Raw genomic sequence first — 19,650 nt, 5'->3', positions numbered from 1 at the left:
TGGAGGTAGTTTCCCTGCCGTGTGGATTGCTGGGTGCAAACGCGCCCACATTTAATTGTTTTTTTGTTCCTCGCCAGCAGTACCAGGTCCGACACGCGGAGGCAGTGGCCACCTGGGAGTTCGGGACTTGGCGGCTCCAGTATTCCCGGGGTCTGGTGGCGGAGGAAATCGTGTGGTTCTGGTTCTACTTTGGACAGACGTCTTCTATCTTCGAGCCTGCCCACACGACACCTTTTGTGATTTGGCTTTTTGTCTATTGTTGTAATCTGTTGTGTTTGTTGTGCCCATTCACAACAGTAAAGTGTTGTTATTTGACTTCCTCCATTGTCCGTTCATTTGCGCCCCCTGTTGTGGGTCCGTGTACCTACACTTTCCCAACAAGTTGATTCCAAAAAGCTCTATTCTGGTCTCATCTGACCACATGACCTTCTCCCATGCCTCCTCTGGATCATCCAGATGGTCACTGGTGAACTTCAAACGGGCCTGGACATGTGCTGGCTTGAGCAGGGGGACCTTGCTGCCCTGCAGGATTTTAAACCATGACAGCATCATGTGTTACTAATGTAATCCTTGTGACTGTGGTCCCAGCTCTCTTCAGGTCATTGACCAGGTCCTCCTGTGTAGTTCTGAGCTTTCTCAGAATCATCCTTACCCCACAAAGTGAGATCTTGCATGGAATCCCAGACCGAGGGAGATTGACAGTCATCTTGTGTTTCTTCCACTTTCTAATAAATAATCATAACAGTTGTTGTCTTCTACCAAGCTGCTTGCCTGTTGTCCTATAGTCCATCCCAGCCTTGTGCAGGTCTACAGTTTTGTCCCTGGTGTCCTTAGACAGCTCTTTGGTCTTGGCTATGGTGGACAGGTTGGAGTGTGATTGATTGAGTGTGTGAACAGGTGTCTTTTATACAGGTAACAACTTCAAACAGGTGCAATTAATACAGGCAAAGAGTGCAGAATAAGAGGGCTTCTTAAAGAAGAACTAACAGGTCTGTGAGAGCCAGAATTCTTGCTGGATGGTAGGGGATCAAATACTTATTTGCAGCAGTAACATACAAATAAATTATTTAAAAAATCATACATTGTGATTTCCAGTTTTTTTTTTTTAGATCATGTCTCTCACAGTGGACATGCACCTAAGATGAAAATTGGGAGAACTTGCAAAATCGCAGGGTGTTCAAATACTTATTTTCTTCAATGCATTTTCCTTTCATGGCTAAATTCAAATTAATCCTTTCTGGGGGTTTGTTTGATTGTAAGACCATATTATTTGAGTTTTAGGTTGTAAGCCTGTGAAATAACCATAAAGTAACAGCTTATTTCCCTGATTTAGTACATTTTGGTGCAGAAACAGTCTGTCAATGACAACCACACCTGCTCCTAATTTCCATCATCCATCCAGACTCCACAAACTATCCAGCAGGTGGTAGACACGTCTGTGGGCTATAACAGAAACAAATCAATCTATGTATCTATTCACTCTGCATTTTAGAGAGTACTTGGCTCTTACAAAGCTTAGGAGTACCTGCTTCAAAACAGTAAATAGTATTCACCCAGCCTCGTTTGTTCAGCTTTTACACATTAATCTGACCTAGTGTCAAATGAAAACTAAGCTCTTATAGTTTTAATGAAAGATTTAGATGACCTGACCATGTTTTTTGCGCTTCACTTTTTTCCTGACGTCTTCAGGTGGCTGATCTTATGGCAGCTGAAGATGTTTTCTCAGCTCTGGACAGTGTTTTGGAGAGAATCAATGACCTCCAGCAACTGGTCTCCACCTGGTGTGGAAATCTGTCAGAGGATGACTGCGCAAGAGACTCCTCCTCCTCCTCATCGGTGTCCTTCCCGGAGTCACCTGGGCAGGGTTTCCCCTGCCCCTCTTCCCCCAGCTACATTCACCTGGAAGTTCAGAACCCGGAGAAGACAGAGGGTGATGCAGTGACCTGTGAGAAGAAACCCGAGAATGGTGACAAGTCAACAACCACACCAGTGCAACCTAGGATCAGGTAAAAAAAAAAAAATGATTGCACATCAGTGTGCACCTGGCACAAAGTAATTTATAGTGCACAGCAGCACAAGTGTCATTGCTAATTTCTGATCAATGCAGTTGTCAGAATGCAATTGGAGCACAGACCAGTAGAAGCCTTAAATCAAGCACAGAGTTATTCCCACAGCACAGTACTCACACAGATACCCTTTACCGAGGCAGGTTCACAATCTGTATACACTCTACATGGACACATTGAAATTGAATCAAAAACCAACAATTAAACAAAATAAAAATCCGGAAAAACCCAAAGCTTCACGTTACTGCTCACCTTAGGAAGCTTTGGTGGCCACTGTATGCTCATGCACTTTGACATTATCACAGATCTGTTAACTCACCAGAAATCCTCTGACTTGAGCCCACTGTCTAAATAGTGATATACTAGGCTCCAGACACACCTTGGTGCTTAGGAGATGACAGATGATAGAGTGATTTAATTCATGCACTACTGGAATGACTTTTTCATTCAGGAGCGGTTACTTAGGTCAGTTATGACAGTATGGCCGTGTGGTGTGTTTACTCTGTGCCTGGACGGTAAATGGACTGCATTTACATAATGCTTTTCCAAAGCTTAATCATGAGACCATCACCTCCCCAGCGGTAATCTGGACCCAGGACAGTTTTGTAAGGTAACTGATAGTATACAGTACCTTCACATGCTACTACACCTGACCTGAGACCAGGATAGAAAAAAATGTTCTTATATTTAATTAGTGAAGAAACCTTGAGGAAATTTGAGAATTCACATCGTGATAAATTAGACAGTGACCTCTGATGTGCACTTGCTAGGTTTGAGACCGAGTGTGAAGCAACGGGGGTAAGGATAAGCACCTCCAAATCTGAGGCTATGGTCCTTTTGTCAAAAAAGGGTCTATTGTCCCCTCTGGGTCAGGGGAGAGTTCTTGCCCCCAGTAGAAGAGTTCAAATTGCTTCACAAGTCAAGATAATTTGGAGTGTGAGATCAACCGACAGATTGGAGATGCATCTCAGGTCCTATGGACACTATACCAGACCGCTGTGGTGAAAAATGAAGTGAGGCAAAAGGTGAGGCTCTCGGTTGACCAGTCAATTTATGCTCCTGTCCTGGTCATGAGTTTGGGAATTGACCGAAAGAACAAGGTTGTGGATACATGCAGCAGAAATGAGGTTCCTCTGTCAGGTATCTGGACTTACACTCAGGAACAGGGTAAAAAGCTGCGAGCAGAGATGCTGCTTCTTCACATTGACAGGAGCCAGCTAGGGCATGTGGTGAGAATGCCTCCTGGTCGGGTTCCTATGGACGTTTTCCAAGAATGTCTAACTGGGAGGAGGCCCTGGAGAAGACACTGGACATGTTAGTAGGATTACATTTCTGGGATGGCTTGGGAACACCTCAAGATCCCCCAATAAAAATTATAGGACTTGGCTGAGAATAGACAAAGTGTTGGATGACCTGCTTAATCTACTGCCAACTGGACAAGTTTCATAAAATGAATGAATGAGTGAATGTGGTGGCCCAGATGTTGATCTTGGAGGTTGTCTAAGACATGCTGGCATCCTATGATCTATATCGTTTTTAATTTGGTCAGCCCATACGTTTGAGACATGACCATGTGTGCACATAAAATGTTAGCAGTTGCCCTCTCATGGCCCATGTGTGAGGTTATGGCTAATAATAAAACATGTAGTACTGGAGATAAGTATCAGTCTTGGTTGGTTGGTTTCATCAAACAGCAGGGCTCTACAATCAGGATTACTTAATCAATGTTCATTTCCTTTCAGCTGATGTCTTAAGAACTGGTTTATACTTTTATGTGTGCATGGTTGTGTCTCCAACAGCATGAGCCAGCAGCTGTACTGGTCCAGACAGCAGAATCTGCCTCCTGGTCCAGGAGTGGAAAACCAGAGTGTCTCCCAGTTCATCCGGCTTCAGAAACTCTCCCTGCTCAAACTCACGGCTCTGATGGACAAATACAGCCCATCCAGCAAGCAAGGCTGGAACTGGTAAGAAGTGTGACAGAAGACATGCAGACAAACTGGAAGTAACACAGTGAGAGTGAGAATAGATGGAGTAGTCCTTGAGCACAAAGCCACTTTTGACCTGATTAGTACCACTTAAGGTTCCAGAAGAAGACTTACAATCCAGCGTCAGTATGCAATGGCTAACACAAAAATGTATGATAACCATTCCAGAGCAGCAGCAATGGCCAAGTTGGGCCAAAATAAAAAAAATTCCAATCATATCGAAAAGTATACCACATTATTTGTCTGATCATAAGGATTCCAAAAAGGTTTAGTTTTTACTATGTGTGACTATGTGTGTCTCACTGATGTGATTGTCCAATTTGATATTATTATTACTACTTTGGCAATACAGTCTTCATTTCATTTACCAATGTTTGGGTTAAAAATGAGTCTGGTTTCTTACCTTATTGATGAACATTAATCAAGGTCACCATGCCAAACCACAAAAAATTTCCTCTTCTTATTATGCATCCAGTATGATTGACTAATAAATCCTTTACTGCATAAATTATTTGGGCACATCCGGGTTTATATGAGGGAGTGAAAAAATGATCAGAAATCTATCTTATTTTGCCACTTTGGAATGTGCCATATATAGAGTGCATGCATCCATGTAGGCTGCACCTTTTCATTTTCAGTAACCCAACAAATAGAAATTAGCTCAGGTAGTTTAATATTGTGGTGGCAGCAAAGTGGATAAGTAGTTAGCACTGTTGTCTCACAGCAAGAAGGTCATGGGATCGATTCCTACCTGTTTGCATGGGTTCTGTCTGTGTGCTCTGGCTTCCTTCGACATCCAAAGACATGCAGGTTAGGTGAATTGGAAACTTTAAATTGTCCATTGGTGTGCATGCAGCTGTGAATGTGTTTGTCTATATGTGGCCCTGCAACAGACTGGCGTCCTGCTCAGGGTGCACCCCGCCTCATGCCCTGTGACTGCTGGGATAGGCTCCAGCCCCCGTGTGACCCTTCATTGTAGTAAGCGGTTGAAGATGGGTGAGTGAGTGAGAGTTTAATATTATGTGAGCAGAAGTGCTGTATGTATATCTGTTTCAAAGGAGTTTTCTGCTGTTTATGTTAGGTTGTGAGCAAAATGGTTCACAGCTCTGGATACAGACTTTCTACATAAATAAATGTTCCAAACATGTCTGTTGTCCTTGCGACAGACTGGCGTCCTGTCCAGGGTGTACCCCACCTCACTCCCTGTGACTGCTCGGATAGGCTCCACCACCCTGTGACCCTTAATTGGCGTAAGCGGTTGAAGATGAGTGAGTGACTGAACATGTCTGTTTTTATATGTATGATGCATCTCACAAAGACCGCTTTCCACATTTCTACAGCGGAGCTGTTGATCTCATTTTGTTCTCACTCCCTCCTCCTGAGAATCCAGTACTGACAAATGCACCACTGTGGCACAGAGATGGTACCACTGTGGCACACCAAACAAAAACATTTTGAACATGTCCAGGAGATTTTGTGTGACTGATTTTCAGCCTGTGACACATTGCTGACACCCATTTTTTTCAGTGACAGCTGAGCGAATGTGACCCGCATCTTGAACCAGGGTCAGGGTGGTCATAACCCCAGGTGTGACTGGGCTCTTTGCGAGACTGAGATGAGAGGTATCACTCGCATTGTGAAGAAGCATCAGTTATGACATGTGGTGCATTTCTCTGAGCAATATCCAGCACACAGGTGCCTCTGTGTTACAGTGGAAGTATGTCTCATCTGGCTGTGGCAGCCGAGGTGGGGATGGATGAGTTGTCTGCCTGGATGACTGCCATCCAGGATCAAAGTTGGTCCCGTAGTGTAATGGATACTGTAACACGTGGTACCACCACATGGCCCCAGATCTAACCTGATTCAATTCAAAAGCCTCCACATAAAAGCCATACTGCAGACTGCTGTTCAACAATACTGTCAGTGATCAGACAGAATTAATATTTTTCTTGATAAATGTGTTGATCAGATATGTCAACTTGCTTTCTGCTGCTTCCAGTGCATGGATTTCGTCACTGTTGCATTTTGCAGTGAAAGCTTTCAGTTACAAGCACGTCACAGCTGTTTGCAGTTCTGCATTTCAGGATTCTAATGTGAACATACCCACAAGGAGGACTGGTCACTGTGGGGCAACAAACACCATTCTTCATGATCTCAGAGGTCTCTTTGGAGGCTGAAGCTGAATTTGGAACAGATTTATGACACTAAAAACTAATTTTCCTCAAATTTAACCCTGACCTTGAGCTCAAGGAAACTCAGACTTGAAGGTGTTGAAGGTGTACACGCTTCTATGCTTTTGTTCAGGGGTCACCAACTCTGCTCCTGGAGATCACCAGTCTTCATTTTTTTATATTATTATTATTATTATTATTATTATTATTATTATTATTATTATTATTATTATTATTATTATTTCTTCAGTCTGGATAAAAGTTTAAAATTTAGGCTCTCACAAGAAATTCTATCATTGTGATTAAAAAAAAAATGTGGAGAGGATCTTAAGATCTGTTGTTATAGTCTGAAAACTATCTAGTAATAAGACATTTAGCAGATTTCTTTGTTTTAATATGTGACATTCAAACAAAGAAGCACATCTGAACCTGAACCTGGTGCCACAGTGGGCAAAGATACCACTGACAAGTGATGCTTTGACCCTTTGACTACAGAGACAATAGGCTTCTTGGCATCACCAGACCAAACACACATACTACGTTTGGTGACAAACAGGTGATGGGGAAAGAAGTTATTGTGCTCACAATATTTTTACAACTTATGCTCCAGTGACCTTGACCCTTGGGACTTTTGAGCCCAAAATGAACTGGATCCTTGAGGCCATGATGCATAATACGTACATATACAACTTTGGTGACTTTTTGGCCAGTAGAACTGAAGTTATCTCCCTTACATATGAAATGTCAAATGACTGACTGACTCTCTGACTCGCTGACTGACTCACTGACTCACTGAGTCACTGACTCACTGAGTCACGTCTAGCCCAGTGGCTACTGCTTCATTTATCGAGCTTTATTCTGCCTCTATAATCTGGTCTCTGTTGCCATGTCTCTCTCTGTCTGTCTGGACTTTGTTCTTTTTTCCTCCCTCTCCAGTCTTTACCTTTGTGTCTGTCTTTCTCTTTGTCCTTCGTTCTTTATTTCTCTTTCTCTCTCTGGGTGTTGGGTGGATGATGTTTTCCTCCTCTGACTAAACACATATCTCCTCTGAGTGTTCAGCACATTTTCTCCTAATGGGCTGTTTGCATGTGATTAATATTGAATGAGGACACACACACACACACACACACACACACACACACACAGAGTTTAGTCACGCACACACACATCAATGTGCACAGAGACAATCACATTACGTGTGGTGGAGCTGCATTAGCTTAATGTGAGGATGAGCTGATTAATTTGACGGTGCCGCGGCTGATGAGAACGCCGTCTCTATCACGCTCAAACACACTGCAAAGGATGAGCGGTTCAAAAAGTGGTTCAACTAAATCCACGGCAGAGACTCCGCCCTCAACTGGCTGCTCTCTGATTGGCTGTGATGGGCTTCCAGAGGTTACACAGCAGTATAAGGCCCTTTGAAAATGTGTTTGAAAATCCTTCAAACTAAAACATTTTCAAAGTAATGAAATATACAAATCAGCCAATGAAAAGCATCTTAACTAATAACGCAGGACTCCTGTGACGGGGCTCAACCACTGCAAACCTTTGTTCTTACCCAAAAATTCGGGGAGGTGATGGTCTAGTGGTTAAGCATTGGGCTTGAGACCAGAGGATCCTCGGTTCAAGTCCCAGTCTGACTGGAAAATCACTAAGGGTCCTTGGACAAGGTCCTTAATCCCCTAGTTGCTCTGAGTGTACAGTGAGTACCTTGTATGGCAGCACCCTCACATCGGCGTGAATGTGAGGCATTATTGTAAAGCACTTTGAGCGTGTGATGCAGATGGAAAAGCGCTATATAAATGCAGTCTATTTATAAATTATTCCACCATGTGGGGTCTGATTCATGTTTTATTCATACAAAATAAATTCAAACATCATTGGACAGTGAAAGGACACTATTGATAAGCAGGAAAGAAAAAAAATGAAGGGAACTCATGAGCTCAGGCAGTTAACTTGAGCTGCATGCTGCAAGTATGCTAACATGCCCCGTTCACATACCGTGTTTTTCAGAGCATAAGTTGCACCTCTTAAAAATGCCTTTTTAAAGATGAAAAACCATATGTAGTAAATCATACTGGAGTATATGTTGTGAAAGTGTAGTGACACGGACCCACAACAGGGGGCGTAAATGAACGGACAATGAAAGAGTCAAATATGAACACTTTACTGTTGTGAAAAGCACAACTAAACACAGCAGATTACAGAATATGTACAATAGTCAATTAGCAAAGGTGACGTGTGGGCAGGCTCGAGGATAGAGGACGTCTGTCCTGAGAAGAACCGGAACCACACGATTTCCTCCGCCACCGAACCTGGAGAATACTGGAGCCGCCAAATCCCAAATACCCCAGGTGGCCACTGTCTCCGCGTGTTGGATCTGGTACTGCTGGCGAGGAGCAGAGACAATCAGATGTGGGTGTGTGAACACCCAGTAACAACAACGGTGGGAATTCCACCTCCACCTCTAACACACACTCGTGCAGTGTCTGAGTAACCACTTATCTGGATATGCAGGCTGAGAAGGTTACCTCCTAAGGTAGACGATATCTCGGCAACGAGGTGGAGATGACGTCCGGTCTTTATGGAGTGGGATGATGAAGTGTAGATGGGTGACAGCTGTCAAGAGATAATGAGTGACAGCTGTCACTCCCGGCTGTGTCCGTGGCGGCAGCGCCCTCTCGTGCCTGAAGCCCGCACTTCAGGCAGGGCGCCCTCTGGTGGTGGGCCAGCAGTACCTCCTCTTCTGGCGGCCCACACAACAGTATAAATCACACTGTACTATAAATCGCACTGGAGTATAAATCACACTGTACTATAAAACACACTGGAGTATAAGTCACACCAAACAATAAGTCACACTGGAGTATAAATTGCACTGGAGTAAAAATCACACTGCACTATAAATCACACTGGATTGTAAATCACACTGCACTATAAATCGCAAGGGAGTTCAAATCACGCTAGAGTGTAAATCGCACTGAACTAAAAATCACACTGGAGTTTAAATCACACTGCACTATAAATCAAATCAATTTTATTTATATAGCGCCAAATCACAACAAACAGTTGCCCCAAGGCGCTTAATCACACTGCAGTATAAGTCACACTGGAGTATAAATCACACTGTACAATAAGTCACACTGGAGTATAAATTGCACCGGAATATAAGCCACACCAGACAATAAGTCACATGAGAGTATAAGAAGCACCAGAGTATATGTCACACTGGAGTATAAGTTGCACAAGAATATAAGTCACATCGGACAATAAGTCGCATAAGAGTATAAGTCGCACCAGAGTATATGTCGCACTGGAGTATAAATTGCACCAGAATACAAGTCCCACCAGACAATAAGTCGCATGAGAGTGTAAATTTCACCAGACTATATTTTGCACTGGAGTATAAAGCGCACCTGGCTATAAGCCCAAATGGAGTCTAAGACACACTGGAGTATAACTCGCACCTATCTTCTGTATTATCAGATCTTTAATTTAGGATTTTTGTGCATTATTGCAGTGTACTTTTTATTATCAGCATTTATTCTTTTACTATTAGAGATTATTTTGTTTAGTGCTACTAAAACACATTGTTGACATGATCCTCTAAATTGGGCGGACTAAGATACAACAATTTCTCAGCTCCCCTTCTGCTTGTCATCACTGCTGCCACATCACTCCTGCTGCTAATCCCCGCCTCCGTCCCACCATCCACCTGTGGGCTCAGATCAGGGGGAGAAAATGTGTGTGTCTAATCATCACTCCCTCAGACTTCAAGCAGGCATCGGAGGGGGGAGTGATGATGAACATGACTCCATCCGCCAAACTCAAAGCTATATGCTGCTGTTGGCTCTATGGGAGTCAACTGACTGAGTGGTCTATTGTCTACCTTGCTGTGATTCTTAAGACAATGCGAGGTATTTTCCTAGGAGGAAAAAAATTGCTGTTGTTTGTTTTAATGTGACAAAGTTATTAAATGTTTGCATTGTTCAATTTACAAAATATTGCAACATTATAAAAGTCCCACTGATCTGATCAAACCCACACGATAAATGAAGGTGTAAAACAGGATGAGGGCTAAGAAAAACTGAAAATACAAGAAAACTGGTGAATGTGGGGACATTGAATGTGGGGACCCCTTATGGGTGACTCTGTCCATAAGAGTGGTTGTTGTACAGGGGAGATAGTTTATCCCAGCAGGCATTGGGCAAGAGGCGGGGTACACCCTGGACAGGCCCCCAGTCTATCGCAGTTGCTGTCTTTAAAATGTTGTAGGATGTTCCATTCTAGTTATTAGCACAAATGATAAAAACAGTTGCTGTTTGCTTTCCTAATGCTCGAGCAGCGACTGGCCTCTACAGTAAGAGAAATATATTGAGCAATGTCTCCCAACCTCAAAACATTCTCAAAATCAGTCTTAGCTCCCAAAATGCCCTAGCAACCACAGCAAAAACTAAAACAAACAGCTCTTCAGTGTTTCTCTGAAGGTGTGTTTGTGACATTTCTGCATGTAACTATGCCCGCACACAACAATCATGTTTCAAATGAAAATCTGTCACTTTGCCTGATTCCTAGTGAGACAGTTGAGCCATAAAGAAGGAAGAAATAGTTCCAGGTAGTTGGGAGAGGTGTTAAATGTAAGCAAGTCAATTAATTGCATTTAAATGTAACACAGCTGGAAATTATAGAACACCATTCTGCACAATTCTCTGTCCCAACAGGTCCCAGATATCGTTACACGATCACTTTAGCTAATGGTTACAAGCTGGATCACTAACTAAACTAGTTAGAAGTCATTTTAGCAACAGCCAGTGTTACACAAAATTTTGTCATCCTTCACGTTTGTGTGGTATCTGATCAAAGTAACAGCTGCTCAATTCTCCATGTACTCCATAAGCCATACTGCATGCACAAAATAATCTACCTGTGTGGTAAAATGTTTTTATCCACTTCTAAAGTCTTGATAAAGCTCCGTCTCTCTGCCCATATACAAACAGAGTTCGTTTTGTCCTTTGCAAGGACACATGAGGACCATCCTGGAGAATGCCGTCTATTTGGTGTTTTTCAGTCATGTCTGGTATCATGCACTGTTGTTGCTTTTTTGAAATAGAATTTCAGTAAGACTCCAGCTTCGTCCAACATGTTTCAAACGTGCACACTGTTAAACCAAACACTATTTTAATACAATAAAAGTTAATGTAACTCAAACTTTGAAAAAAAGTTATAGTCACTCATCTCCATTAATTAACCTAACTCAAAAATGAATTGTTGTCATAACAACGCAGGTCCTTTAAGTGCATTTAGAATTTTGCCGAATTTAAGTGTTGGTGATGTATTTTCAGTGAATTCCATTCACTCAATTTAACTGAGTTTATACCATCATGAAAAACTGCAAGTTCTGTTCATGGGCTGCCATTTAGCATTTTTCATTTTGTTGTAGTCCTTTTATTTATATATATATATATATATATATATATATATATATATATATATATATATATATATATATATATATATATATATATATTAGAAAGCAGATTACTGTCAACAAGTAAACCAAAGAATGCATCCAAACATTTTACCCAAAATACAATACAAATTTTTTTAGGCAGAAATTTGTCACTAAAAATAGATTTATGCAAGTTTAACTGTAAATTGCTAACGTACTAAAACTTTAACAATTACGTTTTTGAAAATGGTTTAATTTAAGTTGGCAAACTCAAATGGTTGAAGGCAATCGGTTTCCTCAAATGGTTTGAGTTCAGTTTTAAGACTATGAGAACTGCACTCTTGGCTGTGTGTCCAGGATCCAGTCCATCTGAGTGTTTGGGTCCACAAGCAAAATGGAAAATGAAATGACATTGAAGAACTCCTGTTAAACTCATAAGTGTGGAAACATGGATGTAACTGAAACCAGCTGTTGAAAACATTCAATGTCTTTGATCAGTTTCCCTGATTTGTTGCATGTTTGTGCTGCAGAGCTGCTTTGATTGTCCTCACTGGGGACTTATGATTTTTTTCCATCCTTCTGAAGGAATGGTTGAGATTGTGAAAATTATTCTTTCATTTTAATTATATTTTGTTTTCATAACCTTTTCAAAGTACACTGTATTCATGAACTTGGTCATTTGTGTTCTTTGCAGGACTGTTCCAAAACCAATGAGGAAGTCCAAGGTGATGGAGATGAAGACCCGACGGGTGTTCGGGGTTCCTCTGCTGCTCAGTGTGCAGCAGACAGGCAGTCCGCTCCCTCCCAGCATCCTCAAAGCCTTAGCATACCTGAGGAACCAGTGTCTGAACCAGGTAACAGAACCAAGACTGCACTGGGCAGACACTTTAGAGACAGGGTTAGGGTTAGGGTTAGAGGGTGCTGGTGAGTGTTATTATGATGCTTGTCAAATCATTTTTATACGCTGACATCAAGTGGCCTCTGACAGTCCAGAATCATCATTTATTAACTGTTCATACCCCTAGATTTATGTTTAAACCATGCGTCCAAACATTTTTGCACAAACTATGGAGTTTATCAACTTGTATTTGGACTTAGCAAAGTGTGTAAATATACACAGAGCTCTGACTATTCTACGTAGAGCCCCTAGTGGTGGAACAGAAAAACCGCAACTGGAAAGCATTGCTGCTGGCACAGCATGCAAACGCATCCACATACGTTCTTTATTTCCTAAAATTATGTGCACAATTAATAATTAGGTCTAGTTAGAAACAGACGTGCAGCCTCATTAGTGTCAAAACAAACTAAATGGCACGTTTCATCCTCGATCGCTGCGACTGCAATGCACAAATCAAAGTTTTTCTCCTGCTATTTTATATTAAAATGGCACATTATTATGCACAAATTTTGTTATGAGAGATCATATCTTATGGAGCAGCATCCATACCTTATGACAACATGCGACCACGTGTAGCGTAAACCCCTATGGGTAGACTGACAGTTGCATGTTTATTTCATTTATTTTGTCGCATTTTGGACAATGAAATAAATGTTGTGGTCAAAGTGCTTTATGGTGATGCCTCACATTGACCCATACTGATGTCAGGGTGTTGCTATGCAACATGCTCACTACACACCGGGAGCAACTTGGGGATTGAGAACCTTGTCCAATGCACTTCAGTTATTTGGCCTGACAGGGATTTGAACCAAGAATTCACTTGTCACAAGCCCACTGCTTTAACCACTTGACTGCCACTTCTCAAACTGAGTTAATGTACTTTTTAATTAAAACATTTGCTTTCAGAGTATATTTTATATATGACATGTATCAAATTACCATATTTATTATTCAGCTTTGTAGTTACTCATTTTATCCACAAGGGCGAGTTTAATGAGAAAACTGTTTAACTTACATGCAACTTTTTTCCCATTAAAACTAACATATTAGTGTGTTATGTGTGTTGTTGTTTCTCAGGTGGGTCTTTTTCGGAAGTCAGGCGTGAAGTCTCGTATTCAGTACCTACGTGACCTGGTGGAGTCTGACCCAGACGGTGTTACCTATAATGGTCAATCTGCCTATGATGTGGCTGATATGGTGAAACAGTACTTCAGAGACCTGCCTGAACCCATCTTCACCTGCAAGCTCTGCGAGTCCTTCCTCCACATTTACCAATGTGAGCTGTTGTTACCAATCCAATCGGAAATTTAAAACTGTGCCTCTCATGAGTAGAGTAGAGTTACTGTTAAACTTCATTAGTACCAAGGCCCTATCTTGCACCTGGTGCAAAGTGTCATTGCTAGTGTACAGTTGATGCAATCTCATTTTCAGTGCTCACACTGTATAAGAAATAAGTATACGTGCACTTATTTGTGGTCTAAAAATTTGGTGTGGTTGGGTACAGTGTCCGTGCATAGCAGTCATGAGGTAACAGGATGCATTGCTGCATCGTGAAGTAGTCCATGAGCCAAGCAGGTTGTCAGTACCACTGGAGATGGCCAAACAACATTTTCAATGAAGCCTCAGTGTACCATGCGCTACATTAAAATGTGTGATACCCATCCCAGGGCGGTAGCTACAGTTTTATGCAAAAGTTTGGGCACCCCTGATAATTTTCATGATTTTCCTTTATAAATCATTGGTTGTCTAGATCAGAAATTTCAGTTAAATATATCATATAGCAGACAAACACACTGATATTTGAGAAGTGAAATGAAGTTTCTAGTATTTACAGAAAGTGTGTTAATAATTATTTAAACAAAATTGGACAGGTGCATAATAAGGCTGTGTTATTTATGGCTCCCCAAGTAGAGAATCTTGAATCTTCGACTGGACTGGGTTGCTTGACACGAGGACGTTTCACTTCTAATCGCAGAAGCTTCCTCAGCTAAAATTTTTCTCTGGTAGTCTGACTTCTGTCTTGACTCTTGTAGAGAAGAATAACAAGCCAGCAAAAGCTGAAGTTTTAAACATAACCAGATCCCTCCTACCGAGAGCCAGGCTGCTATTGGCTAGTGACTAACAATTGCTCTAATTAGTATCTATTGTGCTCTAGTTAGCACCCTCCTAATGACAGGGCAGCTGTCCCTCCTAACAATGGGACCGACGCCTCTCCTGACGACGTGAATGACTCATTACCATGAACAAAAGACTGAAACTGCTTTGACCTGAGTACCCCATTGTAAACAAGGGACAAAGCATGTCTCAGACCCCCTCCCCGGTTAAGGCTGGGTTTCAGCATGCTTCTTTCACTCCCCTCTCAAACCATTTCTTTTCTCTGGCTAAGATTTTAACTTCCTTGTCCTGAAACGTGTGGTTAGTGTCTTTAAGGTGGAGATGAACTGCAGACTGAGGTCCACCGGCGCCCTCTCTCTTTAATGGGAAAAAAAGTTGCATGTAAGTTATAGACATAACACATGCTCATCAGATGGACAGGGTATTCTTCTAACTAATAACACTTTTTTGAGCCACCTTTCCTCTGTTGTCTCCCCAAGTGTAATTTACAGGTGTTTAAAATTGATTTTAAATTTTTTTGACTCACTGTGCCCCGGACACTAATTCAAGGGGAACAGTGAATCAGTGTCCAGGGCACAGTGAGTCAACTTAGAATATAATGAAAAAACACATGATTGTACGATTTCTTCTAAATTATTAAATATATGCTGATGCATATACAAACTATAATCCAGCAAACCAGCTATGTAATATGTGAGTGTCTTATATAGTGATATAAGTCCTTTAGAAACTATTATAAATACAACTATCATAATTTATGTTCAAACGTCAAAACAGTTGTTTATATACACAAATTATAGAAATAATTCATGGAAAAATAAATGAATAAGCTTCAACAAGTAATCTTTGTCATCCATTTGATACTGGGGCTTAGTAATCACTTTCTAGACTGATCACTGTGCCCCGGGTGCATGTGACACACATGAGTCATGTTATCAAATAGCTGATAGTCTGGAGAAGACATAACACATGCTCATCAGTTGGAAGGGGTGGTCTTCTAACAAATAACTTTTTGGGCCACCTTTCCTCTTGTGAGAAATAAATACAAAGACATTGACATCCACAAAATTTACTTTTGATAGGAAAAAACTGACTTCACTTGCCACTTAGTTTTACCCTTAATGTATCCAAAAACAAAACACTAATTTATAAGGGGATTCGGTTCATCTTTATACATAAAAAATATAGCATAACTGCTGCATATATGTATGTAGTTTTGCAGATATAACTACTGATTCATTGTGCCCCGTGATTCACCGTGCCCCAGTTTCCCCTATAGCCAGGTAGTGGGGGTCAATGAACAATTAGACAGGGGTCAAAATTTAAAAATGCCCCAATCATATTGAAAAGTACACCACATTATTAATGTGATCATCAAGATTCCAGGAAGGTATAGTTTGGATGATCTATGAGTGGACATTATGGAGTTTAGGGAGCAAAAACTGCAAAAATGGTGAAAAATGTCAATTACAGTTTATACAGGGGCATAAAAGTTAAAGTTGAGTTTTGTTGAAAAGTGATGTGAGTTATTGGTTGTGTTAATAGGGCTGTAAAAAGGAATAGTTTGACCCATCTGTCATGCTTAGTTGTCACGTTATGGGGTAACGTATGTCATACGTCATAGAATCCTATAGGGGTTTGGTCTGTGGCTGGGTTTTTGAGTTGTCCCTGTGTCTTTTTTGTCCTTGGTCACTTGTCCTGTCTTGTCTCCATGTGGTCTGTGCCCTTCATGTGAGTCCCTGTCACCTGTCCTGTCCTGTCTCCCCGTGTTCAGTGGGTGTATGTGTGATTGTCCCCCGTGCGCCCCTCCTGAGTCAGGTGTAGGTGTCAGTGTGTGCGTGGGTCTCTCCTGTCCTTGGTGTGCTCCTCCTCCTGTTGTCTGTGAGTGCATGTGTGAGTGTGTCCTGGTTTCCCTTCTGCGTGCTCCAGTCCTGTGTGCATGTATGGGTGTGTGTTTGTGTGTGTTTACCTTCCGTCTCCTGGCCTCGTGGGTGTTGGTGTGTTTGCACTCCCGTGCCGCTCCCCTGTGCCCATGTGATCTGTCATCCGTGTTTATGTCTGTCAGTCAGCTGTGTGAGTGGTCTCCTGGGGCGTATGTGAGCTGTCATTCCCTCCTGTCTCGTTCGGTCTTCTCCTTGTGTGTGACAGCTCTCATTCATCCCTCTGTTCTCCGTGTCCGAGTGTTCCTGCCCCTCGAGTCCCCGCATGTGAGCTGTCATACGTGTTCACTTTGTCAGTGTGATTTTTATAGCTTTTTTTCTTATGTGTTTTATTGTCACTTAGTTCTTTTTCTTCGTGGTATCTTGTTCCACGTGGGGTCCTTTTGTCATAATGCCTGTCTGCCCAGTTGTTTATTATTCATGTCCACAATTATTTTAATGTGCATCTTCTTGGATTGTTTTTGTGTTTCTGGTCGTGTTTTATTTCCTCTCACTTCGTGATGTCCGTTTGGTCTTTCATTTCGTGGTGTTCGTTAATTTCTCCCGGGTTCATGGGTTTCCGGCGCCACTTGTCACCACCTGCTGTTAATTAAGTCACTTGGGACTTAAGTCACACCCGTTGGTCCTCTCACTGCCGTTTGATTGTCTCTGTCTACGTTTTCCATGTGGTTGTCGCTCACGTGTTACCTGCAGCTTATACACCCAGCCTCACAGCACCTGGTTATCATCGGTTCGTAAGTGTTCCTCTCACTGTCTGCTTTTTTTTTGTTGTTGTTTGTTTGTTTGTTTGTATGTTTTTTACAACTGTCTTTTGTTCTCTCACCTTTTTTGGTCACCAAACTCTTGTTGTAATTATTGGATTTTAGCACTTTGGATTTTCGTGTCACCTTTGTATTCACTGCCACGTTGAAGATTAAATCACCTTGGCTTTTGCATTTAACCCTTTTGTGTCTGGCTGCCTGCACCCTGGGGTCCAATCCCCGTGCTTTAATGGTTCCTACCGTAACAGAATCCAATGGAAGTTGACGTTGTTAGACCTTCAATTTAGAGATGAAGCATTCAACATGGTAAAAATGGTAAATGGACTGCATTTATATAGCGCTTTTCCATCTGCATCAGATGCTCAAAGCGCTTTACATATCAATGCCTCACATTCACCCCAATATGAGGCTGCTGCCATACAATGTGCCCACTACACACCGGGAGCAACTAGGGGATTAAGGACCTTGCCCAAGAGCCCTTAGTGATTTTCCGGTCAGGCTGGGATTTGAACCGAGGATCGTCTAGTCTCAAGCCCAGCACTTAACCACTAGACCATCACCTCCCCGTAAAAACTATTCCATTTATTAGTACAGCCAATAATTTGCACCACGTTTTACCAAAATTGGTGCAACATTACTTCTGACCCCTGTACAAACTGAAACTGACCTTTGTCACACTGAAAAACGAGAATGTTTAAACCAACTTAAAAAAAGTGTTACAATTTGTAAAAGCCTGAATGAATTAAGTTGTTTGAACTTACGTTTTTAAGTTAGAGTTGATTAAACTTTCAAACTTAAGTTGAAACAGCTTAATTCATTCAGGTTTTTACAAATTGTAACACTTTTTTAAACTTGGTTCAAACATTCTTTTTTTCAGTGCAGCATTTTTGCTGTTTTGCCCCATAACTCCATAACATTCAGTCATAGATAGCCCAAACTATACCTTTTTGGAATCGTTATTATCAGACAACTAATGTGGTATACTTTTCAAAATGATTGGGACCTTTTTAAAATTTTGATCCAATGTAATCCTTTATTCACCCCCAGCCAGGCTATAGCTGCCACCTTGGGATGGCTATCATACATTTTGGTACATTGGATTGTAAGTAGTTGGAAGCAGGCTGGATTGTAAGTGTTGTTTAGCCATCTTAAGTGGTACAGATTGGGGCAAAATTGCCTTCTGGCTCATGAACTAAAGGTGCTGCTGTGGCTGCACATACTTAGTTTTGTGCACATTGTATGCACTAATGACACGCTGTCTGTTGCTTGATACACAGCTGTGTTTTGATGAAAGCCAGTGGAATTAAACATTTTAAGTCATTATATATTTGTAGTTTTTACTGTAATAATGACGTTATTGACTTCTGTCTGCAGATTTTCCAAAAGATCAGCAGCTAGTTGCAGCTCAGGCGGCCATCTTGCTGCTCCCTGATGAGAATCGTGAGGCTCTGCACACGCTTCTCTTTTCCTGCACGACGTAGTGACCTTTGTGGAGGAGAACCAGATGACTCCCACCAACATCGCTGTGTGCCTCGCACCATCACTTTTCCACTTGAGCACACTGAAGGCAAATACAGCCAGGTGAGCTGAAGTCAATAAACCACAGTCAATATCTTCTAAAAGTATAGACGGGGAAATTCATCAACATCAAGGAGGGTGAAAACTTGTGTTGCCATATAGAGAAAATTAATACAAATCACGAAACTTTGTGAGATATTTGGGTTCTACGTTGTGGGAAAATGTACAAAATGAGTGGTGCCAAAAAATGTAATAAAGGTAGAGAAACTTCATTCAACAGGCTTTTGCTAAATTAACCAATCAACATGTTGAATCCAACCTAAGTTGTGATGTCCAGCAATTTCTTGTAGATACTACGAATTCTCACGATGTCTCTCAAAGCAGCCAAGTGCATTGTGTTTAGGTATAACTGCATTTAAGTGTTTCTGACCATGAGATCAGCTAATATGTGTATGGGGTGTTAAAGTAGGGTGTGTCGATTCAAGCTCTGGTGCAGGCAGAGGCACAGGCACCCTGATATAGAGACGTGGGAGGCCGACATGACTGAGTCCACCCAAACCCCAACCCAACGTGTCTAATGTGCAATTAAAATGTCACCCAGTGGGAACAGAACCAAGACGACCAGGCTGCCCCCAAGAGGCACAGCTCCCCTAAGACTCAAAGCAAAATCTTCCTCAGGCCCTGTGTGTATGTGTTTGACATGGTGGTACAGAGGAGGCAAGAGATCATTTGGAGCAGGGGCATAGG

General features: G+C 41.8%; 1 protein-coding gene across 1 annotated transcript in view; it reads left to right on the top strand.

Moving 5' to 3' along the window:
* The window catches only part of si:dkeyp-23e4.3 (rho GTPase-activating protein 7), a 266,451-nt gene that overhangs the window by 227,765 nt on the left and 19,036 nt on the right, over nt 1-19,650 (top strand). Inside the window, 6 exon segments of the mRNA XM_034177859.1 lie at nt 1,690-2,006; nt 3,866-4,030; nt 12,366-12,525; nt 13,647-13,845; nt 18,760-18,843; nt 18,846-18,966. Coding sequence (XP_034033750.1) covers nt 1,690-2,006; nt 3,866-4,030; nt 12,366-12,525; nt 13,647-13,845; nt 18,760-18,843; nt 18,846-18,966 — 1,046 coding nt within the window.

This window comes from Thalassophryne amazonica, chromosome 9, assembly GCF_902500255.1.
Source record: "Thalassophryne amazonica chromosome 9, fThaAma1.1, whole genome shotgun sequence".
In the NCBI taxonomy this organism is placed as follows: Eukaryota; Metazoa; Chordata; class Actinopteri; order Batrachoidiformes; family Batrachoididae; genus Thalassophryne; species Thalassophryne amazonica.
Note: the sequence above shows the minus strand (reverse complement) of the source record. Positions and strands in the feature narration are given on the sequence as shown.